The sequence below is a fragment of the Oncorhynchus kisutch genome, linkage group LG21 (assembly GCF_002021735.2).
Source record: "Oncorhynchus kisutch isolate 150728-3 linkage group LG21, Okis_V2, whole genome shotgun sequence".
Taxonomy (NCBI): Eukaryota; Metazoa; Chordata; class Actinopteri; order Salmoniformes; family Salmonidae; genus Oncorhynchus; species Oncorhynchus kisutch.
Genome location: NC_034194.2, coordinates 23,558,702 through 23,576,440, shown reverse-complemented (window position 1 = coordinate 23,576,440; position 17,739 = coordinate 23,558,702). Strand labels below are relative to the sequence as shown.

The following is a 17,739-nucleotide window of genomic DNA, read 5'->3' as shown; positions in this document are numbered from 1 at the left end:
AGTACACGTCCTGGTAATCCGTCTGGCCCAGCGGCTTTGTGAATGTTGACCTATTTAAAGGTTTTGTTCACATCGGCTACTGAGAGCGTTATCACACGTCGTCCAGAACAGCTGGTGCTCTTGTGCATGCTTCAGTGTTGCTTGCCTCAAAGCGAGCATAAGAGGTATTTAGCTCGTCTGGTAGGCTTGTGTCACTGGACAGCTCGCTTTTGGGTTTCCCTTTGTAGACCGTAATAGTTTTCGTGCCCACATCAGACGAGCGTCACAGCCGGTGTAGTAGGATTCAATCTTAATCCTGTATTGACGCTTTGCTTGTTTGATAGTTCGCCTGAGGGTATAGAGGGATTTCTTATAAGCATCCGGATTAGTCTACCGCTCCTAGCCTTTAGCTCGATGTGGATATTGCTTGTAATCCATGGCTTCTGGTTGGGATATGTACGTACAGTCACTGTGGGGACGTCGTCGATGTACTTATTGATGAAGCCGATGACTGAGGTGGTGTACTCCTCAATGCCATTGGATGAATCCCGGAACATATTCCAGTCTGTGCTAGCAAAACAGCCCTGTAGTGTAGCATCCGCGTCATCTGGCCACTTCCATATTGACCGAGTCACTGGTGCTTCCTGCTTTAGTTTTTGCTTGTAAGAAGGAATCAGGAGGATAGAATTATGGTCAGATCTGCCAAGTGGAGGGCGGTAGAGAGCTTTGTATGCATCTGTGTGTAGAGTTAAACTGGTGTCTTTTTTTTTTCCCCTCTCTGGTTGCACATGTGACATGCTGGTAAAAAAAATTGGCCAATATACCACGGCTAAGGAGTGTTATTTGACAATCAATCAAATTGATTTATGAAGCCCTTTTTACATCAGCCGATGTCACAAAGTGCTATACGGAAACCCAGCCTAAAATACCAAACAGCAAGTAATGCAGATGTAGAAGCACGGTGGCTAGGAAAAACTCCCTAGAAAGGCAGGAACCTATGAAGAAACCTAGAGAGGAACCAGTCTCTGAGCGGTGGCCAGGCCTCTTCTGGCTGTGCCGGGTTGAGATTATAACAGTACATGGCCAAGATGTTCAAATGTTCATAGATGACCAGCAGGGTCAAATAATAATAATCATAGTGGTTGTAGAGGGTGCAACAGTTCAGCACCTCAGGAGTAAATGTCAGTTGGCTTTTCGTATCTGAGCACTCAGAGTTCGAGACGGCAGGTGCCCTAGAGAGAGGGAGTTGAAAACAGCAGGTCTGTGACAAGGTTGCACGTCCAGTGAACATGACACAACTCGGAGTGCCTGGATATAGCTGTTTGGCCAAATACCACAAACCCCCGAGGTGTCTTATTGCTATTACAAACTGGTTACCAATGTAATTAAAACATAATTTTTTTATTTTTGTTCTTACCCATGGTATACGATCTGATATACCACGGCTTTCAGCCAATCAGCATTCAGGGATCGAACCACCCGGTTTATAATATGCTATAATGTCTGTATAGCAGTTATTTTTTTCCCATGATACTGATGGCTCTTTATTGAAGGTATCGCAAACAAATGTTTAGGTTGTCTGTGTGCCTTTGATAAAACTGTTTTCCTTCATCCAGCGATCTTGGAGTTGCTGCCCCTTTGTGGTGTGTGTATGTATAGTGCCCTGTGTGTGCGCTCGTGTGGTGACATCTCGTTTGTGCACTGCTCCCCCACTGTGTCGCTGTATAATGTCCTCATTGTCAAGTGGCTAGAATTCTGAACCCTCCTCCGCTATCTGTGAATGACTCCGCTCTCCACAGCAGAACAGGGAATGTCTACTACAGTTCTACAGGGCCCATCCATCCAGGGTCCCCATTTTCAGTCTGTAGTGCAATGAAGAACTTTTGGTGGCGATGATGGTGGTGGTGCTTAGGTTTGCTTGCTGATCCTTACCCCTCTTTTTCTCTCCTGCTCAGATCATCTCCAGAAAGAACCCGGAAGACGTCCAAGAGGTAAGAACTACAGGATTATCTGACAGTGATGGGAAGAAAGTGAGAAAAGAAGGGATAAAGGGAAAACTGAGAGCGCGTACAAGAGAGTGGCTTTGGATTTTGCTCCAATGGCTGTTCGTGTTTCATAGGTTGGTGACCATGGTTATAATGGTGGTGACCATGTTGCCCTTTGTAGGAGCTGTGACAATAACAACTGTTCTTATCACAAACCAATGACAGTTTTGGTCCACCAGCCAGTGTGACAGCCACTCTGGGTTTTTTTAGCCGACAAAATATTTTTCTTCATAATTACACCAAAAATCACAAAAATGAGTATGCCTTCTAATGTATTAGTAAGAATAATGGGGTATATTGCTGAATTTCATTTCATTTTGTGACTTGCGTCTTTTAACCAATGTATGTTAAAATAAATAATTTAGATCCAATAATAAAAACAAATAAGCGCTTCAACAACTGACCGTCAAGAGTAAACAAAGTGCCTGCGCTGCCACAAAAGTGAGTGAGTGATGCAGGCTATTAGTATAGTTCAGGTCTCTACGCTGACATTTTTTACAAGGAGTACATGATGTGCTCCTAAGTAGAAATGTAGAAGCACACACATTCATCTAGGATAAGAATGACTTTTAGGAGTGATCTATGCTCAATCAAGCACAATTAGGTGAGACAAAAATGTTCAACTGGAACTTTAATGGACAGGCCGTTACCATGATAACTTGGGCACTCGCTTGTCTGATAGAAAATAATCTGACTGCGACGTCTTCCTACCAGCAGACAGTTGCAGCAAACTCAAATTGAAAAACAACCTAGCATGTGAACAAAATTATACTTAACTGTCCAAGAAACATGAGAACGAAGTTACACTTTAGTAGCCTTTGTCAATTCGACCAACTTCTACATGTGGGCTTAAAAAAACAAACATAAAAATCACAAATGCTCTGTGCCCACCTGCCAACGTGGCTGGTGAAATATACATTCTTACGGCTCATGTACACCGTGCAGTGAACCCGCTTCCCATTCATTTTCAATGGAAGGAACGCGGTGAGAAGCGGAGTGGTCTGGGGACCGTTGGGTGGCACGAACTTGGCGTGGGAGGCGGTGAAAAAGTAATGCATTTCCCAACTTTATGAAATCATCAATCATATCGAGTGGTTCCCATGACGAATTTGACACTCTGCGACCCAATGCTAGAGACTTTCTTCAGCAAAGATGGCTGACAAAAATACTAGAATGGAAGCAAATGTAAGTAATTATAATGTCATAACTAATCATGATTTTTTTTTACAGTCGACAGGAATAAGTTAATGTTGAGACAATTATGCATGCTTTTGTGTCAAAATCTCTATTTAGCAAGCTCACTGACTAGCTAACATTAGCCAGGTAGCTCTATGAGCGTTTTTGTTGTTGAATGTTTTGGGATTCCTGAGAAAACCAGGCTGTTGTCTTGTGAAAGAGTGGATGTAAAGTATCTAGCTAGCTAAAGCATTTACTGCAAATTTAAAGTACAATCTTGTAAGCTTGCCTTGCGGATATTTGCTATGCAATGCAGCTAAAGTAATGTAGTTAGCTAACTCTTTTCTTATTGCGTAGTGGAGGATAAAAATACCTGTATGTCTATGGATGTAGCTAGTTTTGTAGCTGATCTGTGTGTGGACCCTAAAACATTTGGTATACATATTAGTTCAGAACAGTGATTTTAATTGCTTCCACCAGTTAATCATTAATCCCCAAGAAATTGCAGAAAATTACTGTTACACACGACTGTTACATGCTAATATTATAATGTCAATATTAGCTAGCTAGCTATGAACCACAGCAATCATAGACGGTTGTATTAACTTCAAGACATTCTAAATGGCATCAATGAAGCCTATGGATTGAGTAGAATATAATATAACTTTATTGTCCCTAGGATGCAAGTCGTATATACATGTAGTTATTACCAAGCATGAGTTCCCCACATACATTGAATGTATTCTCTGATCTTGTACTCTATCTTGGCAAATAAAGGTGTGGTTCAGGTATGAATGTCTGTGAGACATTCTTTTTTCAGTCATATCCAATGCCAGGAGTATCAAACTCCAGTCTTTGAATGATGCTGTGTCTGCATGCACTGTATTTATTATAATTATACACTTCAACAGTGTTTACCATTCCTGGTCTTAGGACATCAATGGTTATACATTGTAACATTGCTTTAGACTAGAGCACATGATTTAACTAGTTAAAGGCTGATTTGTAAGGCATACATATAGGACCAGAATTACAAAAACAGTACACCACACTTCCTATGCATCATGTAAATAATGTAAAACAGGTTATTATCGCCAGGTCATTTCCTTAATCTACACTGATCTGAGGACACAGGGTAGGTGTAGTATTTAATCAAATTAGAGACTTAATTTCAACCAGTAGAGAATGTGAAAAGCTTGTTTGAAAAGTTCTTTATCCAAGTGTTATAAATACATAATTCATGCATTATAAATATTATTTTTGTGTTCAATCTGTACTTAATGCATTATAAATATGATTTTTGTGATATTATATTTGAAATACTAGTTCAATCGGTACTTCAATGCACATCTGGTATGCATTATAAAAACAGAGGAAGAAAGAGGTGGGGAGAGAGGTGTGAGTGTAACTGACAAGGGGAAAGAGATGAGAACAGAGGAGCAGGGAAGACTGCACATGAGTAATGAATTACAGTGCTACTTAACATCGTTCTCTCAGGTCATCAGAATTACAGAAGTATCTCTAACCAGCCTTGGATGATTATGATGACATACTGTTAGTATTAAAAAGACTAGGCTTAATCATCCCATCTCTCTCTCTCCCCCCCAGTTGGCCCAAGGGTTATCTTAAAGTGGGTGAGGTGGTGATGATGCAACTGGGGGTTGGTATCCTCTCTCACATCAAAACATACCTGCAGATGAGAGGGAGAGAGAGAGATGGGATGATTAAGCCTAGTCTTTTTAATACTAACAGTATGTCATCATAATCATCAGGAGGTGAAATGCAAAACCATGGATCATGGATCATTAACTCTGGGACTACTACATCTCGATCTGTATTTCAATGTAAAGCATCTATTTTATAATGCTTCATGTTGACCCGACCAAGTGACCTGTCACCTCTGATCATACTGTTCACTCTGTCAAGCAGTTCAGAAGCGGGAGGGGTTCACATATATAAAGAGACTGTTCAAAAGAGACCGTGTTCAACAGGAATGTGTGTGTGTGTGTGTGTGTGTGTGTGTGTGTGTGTGGGGCCTCACCTGGTGTCCAGTGTCCACACTGAATGGCTCCAGAGTACTTTATACTGAAAAACATGCACAGACACAGGACAAACAATATAGCGTAGTAATATAAATAATGAGATGTCTTAATATTCTCCATGGTTGGTACTCTTGCCTATTCTTTGAAGGTGGGTAGACACCTGAGCCTGCTTACTGCACAAAACACAATCCATAAATCAGATTGATATACCAGTGTGTGGGTTGTCGGGTGTCTAATTGTTGATTTCTTTTTTTTTTCAGTATGGGTGACTCTTAACTTCTTTGGGGTAGGGGGCAGTATTGGGAATTTTGGATGAAAAGCATGCCCAAATTAAGCTGCCTGCTACTCAGCCATAAAAGCTAGAATATGCATATAATTAGTTCTGCTTTCTGTGACTAGTTCTGTAGCTTTCTGTGACTAGTTGCTGACCTAACATTATGATATGTTGTGCTTTCGCCGAAAAGCGTTTTTGAAATCGGACACTGTGGTTGGATTAACGAGAAGTTTATCTATAAAATGGTGTAAAATACTTCTATGTTTGAGGAATTTTAATTATGAAATTTCTGTTGTTTTGAATTTGGCGCCCTGCAGTTTCACTGGCTGTTGAGAGGTGGGACGCTCACGTCCCGAACGGTCCCAGAGAGGTTAAGAGCCTGTTTTGTTTTGGTGCAGACAATCACCCTTATCTGAGAAGTAGAAATGAAAAGGAGAGAAACCGGGAATTGTAATAACTGGAATTGACAATGTAAAGAATACTCTTTATTGTGGGCGTCTCTTAAAATAGCCTTTGGTTGTGCATAGTGCAGTCTATGGTGTTGCCAGGGAACAGCACCCTCTTTGAAGTAGGAGGTGAAGACATTCTCCACATTGTTTGCCTCCCGTGTTGCATTGTTGGCCCCGTCCGTGCAACATCTTGTAGAGCAGCAGAACTCTGGTCTGGCACACGGCGGAGAGCTGCATGTCCCCTCCTGGTCCTCATTTTCACATGCTGTTTATAGATTGTTTTATATTGACTGTACCTTTGTGTATCCCATGTGTAACTCTGTTTGTCGCACTGCTTTGCTTTATCTTGGCCAGGTTGCAGTTGTAAATGAGAACTTGTTCTCAACTGGCCTACCTGGTTAAATAAAGGTGAAATAAAAAATAAAAATGTCCATCATGAAGTTATGCAGGACACAGGTAGCCTTCACACATGCCTGAATTCCCCCATTCCCAGATGGCCCTGGTCACACTCACAACAATGCACCCAACTGTGAAGTCCCTTACACGGTAACTGTAGGTAATCGTTTTGAAGGAATCTCCAGGAATCTCAAGGTATATGGAAGATAATGTCATTATTCGACTTTTTACATCAGTGGGTCATTGTGGATTACTAAAGTATAATATCTCTTATAACAAATCATAACATTGGATAGATAGATGCATGTGACAGAAGGATCATATCAAGGAAAATGAATACATAAATACCACTTGAAGCTTGATGAGTTGATCCTTTGTAGTGCTAAGGCAGAAACTTAATTGACAGCTGGAGCTGCTGTCCTTTCACCCTCTTTCATGGCTGTTTTTTACATTTTTATTTATTTCACCTTTATTTAACCAGGTAGGCAAGTTGAGAACAAGTTCTCATTTACAATTGCGACCTGTCCAAGATAAAGCAAAGCAGTTCGACACATACAACGATACAGAGTTACACATGGAGTAAAACAAACATACAGTCAATAATACAGTAGAAACAAGTCTATATACGATGTGAGCAAATTAGGTGAGATAAGGGAGGTAAAGGCAAAAAAAGGCCATGGTGGCAAAGTAAATACAATATAGCAAGTAAAACACTGGAATGGTAGATTTGCAGTGGAAGAATGTGCAAAGTAGAACTAAAAATAATGGGGTGCAAAGGAGCAAAATAAATAAAATAAATACAGTAGGGAAAGAGGTAGTTGTTTGGGCTAAATTATAGGTGGGCTATGTACAGGTGCAGTAATCTGTAAGCTGCTCTGACAGTTGGTGCTTAAAGCTAGTGAGGGAGATAAGTGTTTCCAGTTTCAGAGATTTTTGTAGTTTGTTCCAGTCATTGGCAGCAGAGAACTGGAAGGAGAGGCGGCCAAAGAAAGAATTGTTTTTGGGGGTGACTAGAGAGATATACCTGCTGGAGCGTGTGCTACAGGTGGGAGATGCTATGGTGACCAGCGAGCTGAGATAAGGGGGGACTTTACCTAGCAGGGTCTTGTAGATGACATGGAGCCAGTGGGATTGGCGACGAGTATGAAGCGAGGGCCAGCCAACGAGAGCGTACAGGTCGCAATGGTGGGTAGTATATGGGGCTTTGGTGACAAAACGGATTGCACTGTGGTAGACTGCATCCAATTTGTAGGGTTTGGAGGCTATTTTGTAAATGACATCGCCGAAGTCGAGGATTGGTAGGATGGTCAGTTTTTACAAGGGTATGTTTGGCAGCATGAGTAAAGGATGCTTTGTTGCGAAATAGGAAGCCAATTCTAGATTTAAGAGCGACATCATTGATGTATACAGAGAAGAGAGTCGGTCCAAGAATTGAACCCTGTGGCACCCCCATAGAGACTGCCAGAGGTCCGGACAGCAGACCCTCCGATTTGACACACTGAACTCTATTAGAGAAGTAGTTGGTGAACCAGGCGAGGCAATCATTTGAGAAATCAAGGCTGTCGAGTCTGCCGATGAGGATGTGGTGATTGACAGAGTCGAAAGCCTTGGCCAGATCATTGAATACGGCTAGCTACCTACAAATGCTACCTGTTAGCTAGCTACCTACAAATGCATTTGTTTGTTTTTAATTTACAATGATAAATACATCAAAATAGCTAGCTAATATTAAGTTATTTAATTCACTTAGCTAGCTATACAGTATTTAATGTTGGCTAGTTAGCTAGCTACGTCAGTAGCTTATTGACCGCCTCGATTCGGACTTATGTAGCAAAATTTGAAATGGTGTTATTTACATTGGATAAAAGTAGAGGCTCATAGATAGAAAATGGTATCATGTACTGCAGTTGAGGAACAAATGGGAAAGTTATTCTGCTTTGGAAGTTGATAAACTTGTAACCCCACAAAATGGCCCTTTGAATGTTTTGGTACACCTACTGGAGATCTCTTTGTCTACACCCACTCAGCATCATTCACACCCTCTTGAGACTTAGCCCCACCCATCTCTTTAAGGATTCACATGTGAGATCATGTGCTAAACAGTGAGTACAAGTGTACATCCAAAGATTTCATGACTAAAGTCTGGTTTATACTACTACTATCGAAATGTCTGTATACAGTTGTTGCAGTGACATCATGAACATTCTATTGTCGTCCGACATCAAAGTTGTTGTTATGGAAAAAGTATACACACAAAAACGACAGGCTGCATGACATCAGCAGCCTGGGGGTCCAAAATGGCATTACTGTTGCATTTTAACACCAGTAAACCCATCAGGTTTAAAAATGAATTTACAATATGTCAATCTAGCAAACCAGGCAACTAAAAGCAACTTTCTCAACAATATTTTTGGTTACTTTCTAAACTCAAAAGCAAAAAATGAAACTTCCCTTTTTTAGGACCCTGTCTTTCAAAGTTAATTCATAAAAATCCAAATAACTTCACAGATAAACATTAAACACTGTTTCCCATACTTGTTCAATGAACCATAAACAATTCATGCACCTGTGGAACGGTCGTTAAGACACTAACAGCTTACTGACGGTAGGCAATTAAGGTCACAGTTATGAAAACTTAGGACACTAAAGAGGCCTTTCTACTGACTCTGAAAAACACTAAAAGAAAGATGCCCAGGGTCCCTGCTCATCTGTGTGAACGTGCCTTAGGCATGCTGCAAGGGCGCATGAGAACTGCAGATGTGGCCAGGGCAATAATTTACAGCTGATTGTCCTCGCAGTGGCCACGTGTAACAACAACAGCTGAACAGGATCGGTACAGGATGGCAACAACTGCCCGAGTTACACCAGGAACGCACAATCCCTCCATCAGTGCTCAGACTGTCCGTAATAGGCTGAGGGAGACTGGACTGAGGGCTTGTAGGCCTGTTGTAAGGCAGGTCCTCACCAGACATCACCGGCAACAATGTTGCCTATGGGCGCAAACCCACCGCCGCTGGACCAGACAGGACTGCATAAAGTGCTTTTCACTGACGTCGCTTTTTTGTCTCACCAGGGGTGATGGTTAAATTCACGTTTATCGTCAAAGGAATCAGCGTTACACCGAGGCCTGTACCCTGGAGCGGGATCGAGGTGGGTTGTCCGTCATGGTCTGGGGCGGTGTCATAGCATCCTCGTACTGAGCTTGTTGTCATTGCAGGCAATCTCAATGCTGTGTGTTACAGGGAAAGACATCCTCCTCCCTCATGTTGTACTCTTCCTGCAGGCTCATCCTCACATAACCCTCCAGCATGGCAATGCCACCAGCCATACTGCTCGTTCTGTGCATTATTTCCTGCAAGACAGGAATGTCAGTGTTCTGTCATGGCCAGCGAAGAGCCCGGATCTCAATCCCATTGAGCACATCTGGGACCTGTTGGATCGGGGGGTGAGGGCTAGGGCCATTCCCCCCAGAATTGTCCGGGAACTAGCAGGTGCCTTGGTGGAGGAGTGGGGTAACATCTCACAGCAAGAACTTGCAAATCTGGTGCAGTCCATGAGGAGGAGATGCACTCTTGATACTCTCCATCCCGGATCCGGGAGCGTAATCATCGACTGACACTAATTAGCATCACGCAACGGACATAAATATTCCTAATCATGAAAATCACAGGTGAAATATAATGAGACACAGCTTAGCCTTTTGTTAATCACCCTGTCATCTCAGATTTTCAAAATATGCTTTACAGCCAAAGCAAGACAAGCATTTGTGTAAGTTTATCGATAGCCTAGCATAGCATTATGTCCAGCTAGCAGCAGGAAACTTGGTCACGAAAAGCAATCAAATTAAATAATTTACCTTTGATGAGCTTCGGATATTTTCACTCACGAGACTCCCAGTTAGATAGCCAATGTTCATTTTTTCCAAAAATGAAATTTTTGTAGGCGAAATAGCTCCATTTGTTGTTCACGTTTGGCTGAGAAATCGACCGGAAATTGCGGTCACGAAAACGCCGAAAAATATTCCAAATTAACTCCATATTATCGACAGAAACATGGCAAACGTTGTTTATAATCTATCGTCAAGGTGTTTTTCAAATATCTATTCGTTTTTCAATTTGTTTTTCAGTAGGACCGATTGGAAAAATGGCTACCTCTTACACAATGTAGCTGCTTACGGGTATTCTTAAACATAAATGCGTAAAACTAAGTCACAATGCTGTAGACACCTTGGGGTATACGTAGAAAAAGTAATCTGTTTGATAGCCCATTCACTGCTCAATAGGAACGCAGAACGCAGAGCTTTCAAAACATGAGGCACTTCCGGATTGGATTTTTCTCAGGCTTTCGCCTGCAATATCAGTTCTGTTATACTCACAGACAATATTTTTACAGTTTTGGAAACTTTAGAGTGTTTTCTATTCTAAGCTGTCAATTATATGCATATTCTAGCATCTTGTCCTGACAAAATATCCCGTTTACTTTAGGTACGTTATTTTTCCAAAAATGAAAATACTGCCCCCTAGTCACAACAGGTAATGCCGCTGGTGGCCCACCAGATACTGACTGTTACTTTTGATTTTGACCCCCCCCCCCCTTTGTTCAGGGACACATTATTACATTTTTGTTAGTCACATGTCTGTGGAACTTGTTCAGTTTGTCTCAATTGTTGAATCTTGTTATGTTCATACAAATATTTACACATGTTAAGTTTGCTGAAAATAAACGCAATTGACAGTGAGAGGATGTTTCTTTTTGTTGTTGAGGTTAGCTTGTTAGAAGGTGTAAACGGTACAGTGAAATGGTTACTTTCGTAGTGGAGTATTTTGTTTAGACCTGTAGCTAGCTAAACAATTAACTATTATCCCAACTCATAACGACACTACCCTGCATGAATCTACAGGTAGCTAAAGCTAACTATTTGCGATCAAATGCCTGAATTTTCTCCATCTCCTTAGCTGTCATGCTCTGCTTCCACTGGGCATTGCACTGATTTCTCCTCCAGAAGGTGGAGAGCATTAGCAACACTTGTGCAGTTAGTGATCTCTCAAAAAAGCTGCTTACCTACACACACTAAGCAGCTCATGTTAGACAGAAGCTACATGGCAGACCAATCCAAACTCATCTCTCGGCATGGCATGCCCATCCATTAACTCAGCCAATCATGGCTAGCGAGAAGGCTTCAGACTTTTTCTGTGGCTTAATCAGCTAGGCTCATAATGTTACCATTTTATTTGTGTTTACAGATGGCATACAAGTTTGTTTTTAAGTCACATGAAAGGTCACATTTCAGAAGCTTCCAGAAGGTAATTCTGCCAACAAAAAAAACATTTAGATTTTTAAAAAACTATGAAATGCATCTCCTGTGAAGTAGTGATGTGCGACATACGCCTAGTTTCCTGAAACGAGTCACGTTTGAATGAGCTTGCACTGTAGCTAGCTAGCTAAAAATACGTTGTTTGTTCATTAATTTAAAAAAAAATGTGTTTACTTACTTGGATAGGTTTTCCCAGCCATGTGGACGATTGGAAACGATAGTTTGTCACCAGAGTGGTTTAGAGCATATTACTAGATTACTGTGAATAAATTAATGAAAAGGAGAATGGATAAAACTAATTACCCATTTAATAACTAGACCTTCATACAAACTTGCTATACTGAGTTATTGATGCACAAACAAACGTGCTGCCAGCATGCCCACAAGCGAGCCAATTTACCACTCCCTAGTGTACACTGGCCGTTACCCGCCAATAACAAAATCTACCCGCATTTGGCAGGTATTAATTTCCAACCCTGGTGTGAACCCTGGTCACAGTCAGAGAGTCACGGTTTAGCAGAGCCTATTAGTACGTGTTTACATACACCCACTCTAGTGCTAGCTACTTAATCTGTTAGTATCTCTGTCTCGCGGTTAAGCTATATAGCTCTGTGACCGCTAAATTAGCGTCAGGCCACAAGTTGTGGGCAGATAACGTTCAATTGCTGTTATTTAGATGGTGGTATGTATTCATGGATGCCATGGGAAGCCAGGCTTCAAATATGTACTAAGACTTTTTATTTGATATCTTTCGTCGCTCTTGTCTCTGTTATACTTTTCCTTCAATAGCAAGCGACTGAATTTATCTCACCGGTGGCTGCTTCCGAGCGAGCAAAACAGTGCCCCTTTTGCCTCTGTGTAGTCCATCTGTCTGATGCTGTCTGGCCAAAAAGACTATGACATTGTTGCCGCCCGTAGCATTGAATGAATGCAAGGGAAGCTCAGCAAATTTGGCCTCCCTAAAAAAGAAAGATAATAGCCAATCAGCGTTGAGCTAAACTGAGTCTTGGCACACAAAAAAAAATGTTGTCCAGGATAGCCATTTTGGATTTTGCTTCACATCAAAAGCCAAACGTTATTGACAGAATTTACATTTTTTTATCCTCCGTACTGATCAATGATTATAACGCCGATTGATCCAACCATAAATTCATACACTGTGCCGCTGGCCTGAGAATGGAAGTTCACTATGTAGCTAGATGTAGACTAATGTTAAAGCTGCAGTATCTAACTTTTTGGGTGACCCGACCAAATTCCCACAGAAATGTGAGTTATAGATCTGTCATGTTCATTGAAAGCAAGTCTGAGAAGCGGTACATCTGATTTATGTGTGCCATTTCTATGCTTCCTGTTCTCAAGTTTAGTTTTTGCATCTTTTACTTTCAGTTTTGTACACCAGCTTCAAACAGCTGAACATATATTTCACAGCGGTTTAGATGGTACAATGATTTGCCTAGGACAACAAAAACTAAAAGTGTGTACTGTATGACAGTCAGAGACCGTTTCGGCAACATGAAAGTGAGGAGGATGGCATTGGCGTTTCGCTACTTGTAGGGTGAGTCAACATGTTTTTTCTACTTACATGCACGCACAGAAATCAGTCCCATGGACAGCCACATCATATTTAGCTTTGGTTGATTGGATGGAATTGTTTTTGGGATCTTTTTTGTTGTCACTGTAATAGACTATGCAGAGGTGATTTTATGACTTTGAAATGGTGCTGGAATAGTGGAGGCAGCTCCTGTTTTCTTTGGGACTTGTGGTAGCTCTGTGGTTCTAAATCAAGTTGTTTAATGGTACATAATTGTCGGAAACATTAACTTGCTTGACCATGCTGTAGGTGATGTAACTATTTGTTACATGCAATATGCTTTGTGGACTTCACAGGACAAATGTGGCTCTCTGGTTTTGTGATGAAATAAAGGTGTGGTTGAATTTATTCTGCTAGTGTGTCTCCTTATTGTCTCGGCCTTAGGCCTATATATCATGGTGCCAAGGCATATGAACTAACAGGTTATAGCGAGAACTTATTTATAACACTGGTTGTAATGGCTTTTTATTTGTATTTTCTTTGGCTTGGCTTCCCCATTGATTTTACCCACACACAGCTAATGCATATAGAACTATAGGTTGGTGATACGCTGGAAAAGGTTGCAACTTATGCCTGTACACACACAGCCCTGAGGCCCGCTCTAATACCGCAGGCATGATCCCAATTACTTTTGTGTGTGTGGTCGGGAGAGAGAAAAATGGGAATACACACAGCTCCATTGTTGAGTAGTCCTTCTCTCTGGGAGTGGTGCTGTGTCTCGTGTCCCTCACACACTGGACCGGCAGCCCAGACCAGAGCAGTCCGAGCTGGGGTTCAGACCTCTGTCTGCCCTATACTACCTCTGGACCTGGGCCTGGATGTCTGGAGCTGGAGTTAGTGAATGTGTGTCTGTCTGTAGAGAGACAGAAGGGGTGATGTGTGTGTGTGTGGAGGTTTCATCGTGTGTGTGTGTGTGTGTGGAGGTTTCATCGTGTGTGTGTGGAGGTTTCATCGTGTGTGTGTGTGTGTGTGGAGGTTTCATCGTGTGTGTGTGTGTGTGTGGAGGTTTCATCGTGTGTGTGTGTGTGTGTGTGGAGGTTTCATCGTGTGTGTGTGGAGGTTTCATCGTGTGTGTGTGTGTGTGGAGGTTTCATCGTGTGTGTGTGTGTGTGTGTGTGGAGGTTTCATCGTGTGTGTGTGTGTGTGTGTGTGGAGGTTTCATCGTGTGTGTGTGTGTGTGTGTGTGGAGGTTTCATCGTGTGTGTGTGTGTGTGTGGAGGTTTCAATCGTGTGTGTGTGTGTGTGTGGAGGTTTCATCGTGTGTGTGTGTGGAGGTTTCATCGTGTGTGTGTGTGTGTGTGGAGGTTTCATCGTGTGTGTGTGTGTGTGGAGGTTTCATCGGTTGGGAGTTCATCGTGTGTGTGTGGGAGGTTTCATCGTGTGTGGTGTGTGTGGGAGGTTTCATCGTGTGTGTGTGTGTGGAGGTTTCATCGTGTGGTGTGTGTGGAGGTTTCATCGTGTGGTGTGTGTGTGGAGGTTTCATCGTGTGTGTGTGGAGGTTTCATTGTGTGTGTGGAGGTTTCATCGTGTGTGTGTGTGGAGGTTTCATTGTGTGTGTGGAGGTTCATTGTGTGTGTGGAGGTTTCATTGTGTGTGTGGAGGTTTCATTGTGTGTGTGGAGGTTTCATTGTGTGTGTGGAGGTTTCATTGTGTGTGTGGAGGTTTCATTTGTGTGTGTGGAGGTTTCATTGTGTGTGTGGAGGTTTCATTGTGTGTGTGGAGGGTTTCATTGTGTGTGTGGAGGTTTCATTGTGTGTGTGTGTGGGTTTCATTGTGTGTGTGGAGGTTTCATTGTGTGTGGAGGTTTCATTGTGTGTGTGTGTGTGGAGTTTCATTGTGTGTGTGTGTGTGTGGAGGTTTCATTGTGTGTTGTGTGTGTGGAGGTTTTCATTGTGGTGGTGGAGGTTCATTGTGTGTGTGTGTGGAGGTTTCATTGTGTGTGGAGGTTTCATTGTGTGTGTGTGTGGAGGTTTCATTGTGTGTGTGTGTGGAGGGTTTCATTGTGTGTGTGTGTGGAGGTTTCATCGCGTGTGTGTGTGTGGAGGTTTCATCGCGTGTGTGTGTGTGGAGGTTTCATCGCGTGTGTGTGTGGAGGTTTCATCGCGTGTGTGTGGAGGTTCATCCGTGTGTGTGGAGGTTTCATTGTGTGTGTGTGGAGGTTTCATTGTGTGTGTGTGTGTGTGGAGGTTTCATTGTGTGTGTGTGTGTGTGTGGAGGTTTCATTGTGTGTGTGTGTGTGTGGAGGTTTCATTGTGTGTGTGTGTGTGTGGAGGTTTCATCGTGTGTGTGGAGGTTTCATCGTGTGTGTGGAGGTTTCATTGTGTGTGTGTGTGTGTGTGGAGGTTTCAATTGTGTGTGTGTGTGTGTGTGTGTGGAGGTTTCATCGTGTGTGTGTGTGTGGAGGTTTCAATCGTGTGTGTGTGTGGAGGTTTCATCGTGTGTGTGTGTGGAGGTTTCATCGTGTGTGTGTGGAGGTTTCATCGTGTGTGTGTGGAGGTTTCATCGTGTGTGTGTGTGTGTGGAGGTTTCATCGTGTGTGTGTGTGGAGGTTTCATCGTGTGTGTGTGTGTGTGGAGGTTTCATCGTGTGTGTGTGTGGAGGTTTCAATCGTGTGTGTGTGTGTGGAAGGTTTCATCGTGTGTGTGTGTGGAGGTTTCATCGTGTGTGTGTGTGTGTAGAGGTTTCATCGTGTGTGTGTGTGTGTCTGTGTGTGTGTAGAGGTTTCATCGTGTGTGTGTAGAGGTTTCATCGTGTGTGTGTGGAGGTTTCATCGTGTGTGTGTGTGTGTGTGTAGAGGTTTCATCGTGTGTGTGGTGTGTCTGTGTGTGTGTAGAGGTTTCATCGTGTGTGTGTAGAGGTTTCATCGTGTGTGTGTGGCGGTTTCACATCGTGTGTGTGTGGAGGTTTCATCGTGTGTGTGTGTGTGTCTGTGTGTGTGTAGAGGTTTCATCGTGTGTGTGTAGAGGTTTCATCGTGTGTGTGTGGAGGTTTCATCGTGTGTGTGTGTGTGTCTGTGTGTGTGTAGAGGTTTCATCGTGTGTGTGGAGGTTTCATCGTGTGTGTGTGGATTCATCGTGTGTGTGTGTGTGTGGAGGTGTCATCGTGTGTGTGTGTGTGTGTGTGGAGGTTTCATCGTGTGTGTGTGGAGGTTTCATCGTGTGTGTGTGTGTGGAGGTGTCATCGTGTGTGTGTGTGTGTGTGTGGAGGTTTCATCGTGTGTGTGTGTGTGTGGAGGTTTCAATCGTGTGTGTGGAGTTTTCATCGTGTGTGTGTGTGGAGGTTTCATCTTTGTGTGTGTGTGTGTGGAGGTTTCATCGTGTGTGTGTGTGTGGAGGTTTCATCGTGTGTGTGTGTGTGTGTGTGTAGGTTTCATCGTGTGTGTGTAGGTTTCATCGTGTGTGTGTGTAGGTTTCATCGTGTGTGTGTGTAGGTTTCAATCGTGTGTGTGTGTAGGTTTCATCGTGTGTGTGTGTAGGTTTCATCGTGTGTGTGTGGAGGTTTCATCGTGTGGAGGTTTCATCGTGTGTGTGTGGAGGTTTCATCGTGTGTGTGTGTGTGTGTGAGGTTTCAATCGTGTGTGTGTGTTTGTTGTGGAGGTTTCATCGTGTGTGTGTGGGAGGTTTCATCGTGTGTGTGGAGGTTCATCGTGTGTGTGTGTGTGTGGTGTGTGTGGAGGTTTCATTGTGTGTGTGTGGAGGTTCATTGTGTGTGGTGGAGGTTTCATTGTGTGTGTGTGTGTGTTGTGTGTGGAGATTTCATTGTGTGTGTGTGTGTGGAGGTTTCATTGTGTGTGTGTGTGTGGAGGTTTCATTGTGTGTGTGTGTGTGGAGGTTTCATTGTGTGTGTGTGTGTGGAGGTTCATGTGTGTGTGTGTGTGGAGGTTTCATTGTGTGTGTGTGGAGGTTTCATTGTGGTGTGTGTGTGTGTGGAGGTTTCATTGTGTGTGTGTGGAGGTTTCATTGTGTGTGTGTGTGGAGATTTCATTGTGTGTGTGGAGATTTCATTGTGTGTGTGGAGGTTTCATTGTGTGTGTGGGGGTTTCATTGTGTGTGTGGAGGTTTCATTGTGTGTGTGTGTGTGTGTGTGTGTGTGTGGAGGTTTCATTGTGTGTGTGTGTGGAGGTTTCATTGTGTGTGTGTGGAGGTTTCATTGTGTGTGTGTGTGTGGAGGTTTCATTGTGTGTGTGTGTGGAGGTTTCATTGTGTGGTGTGGAGGTTTCATTGTGTGTGTGGAGGTTTCATTGTGTGTGTGGAGGTTTCATTGTGTGTGTGGAGGTTTCATTGTGTGTGTGGAGGTTTCATTGTGTGTGTGTGTGTGGAGGTTTCATTGGTGTGTGTGTGGAGGTTTCATTGTGTTGTGTTGTGTGTGGTGTGGAGGGTTCATGATTGTGTGTGGGTGAGTTTAATTGTGTGTGTTGGAGGTTTCATTGTGTGTGTGTGGAGGTTTCATGTGTGTGTGTGTGTGGAGGTTTCA

General features: G+C 42.9%; 1 protein-coding gene across 2 annotated transcripts in view; it reads left to right on the top strand.

Moving 5' to 3' along the window:
* The window catches only part of rps6kc1 (ribosomal protein S6 kinase polypeptide 1), a 67,790-nt gene that overhangs the window by 9,288 nt on the left and 40,763 nt on the right, over positions 1–17,739 (top strand). For both annotated transcript variants that reach the window (XR_004204647.1, XM_031800257.1), the window contains exon 2: positions 1,935–1,970. Coding sequence is in view for 1 of the 2 variants with exons in the window: in XM_031800257.1 (XP_031656117.1) it covers positions 1,935–1,970 (36 nt within the window). In the remaining variant the exon portion in view is untranslated. The remainder of the gene's footprint in view (positions 1–1,934; positions 1,971–17,739) is intronic.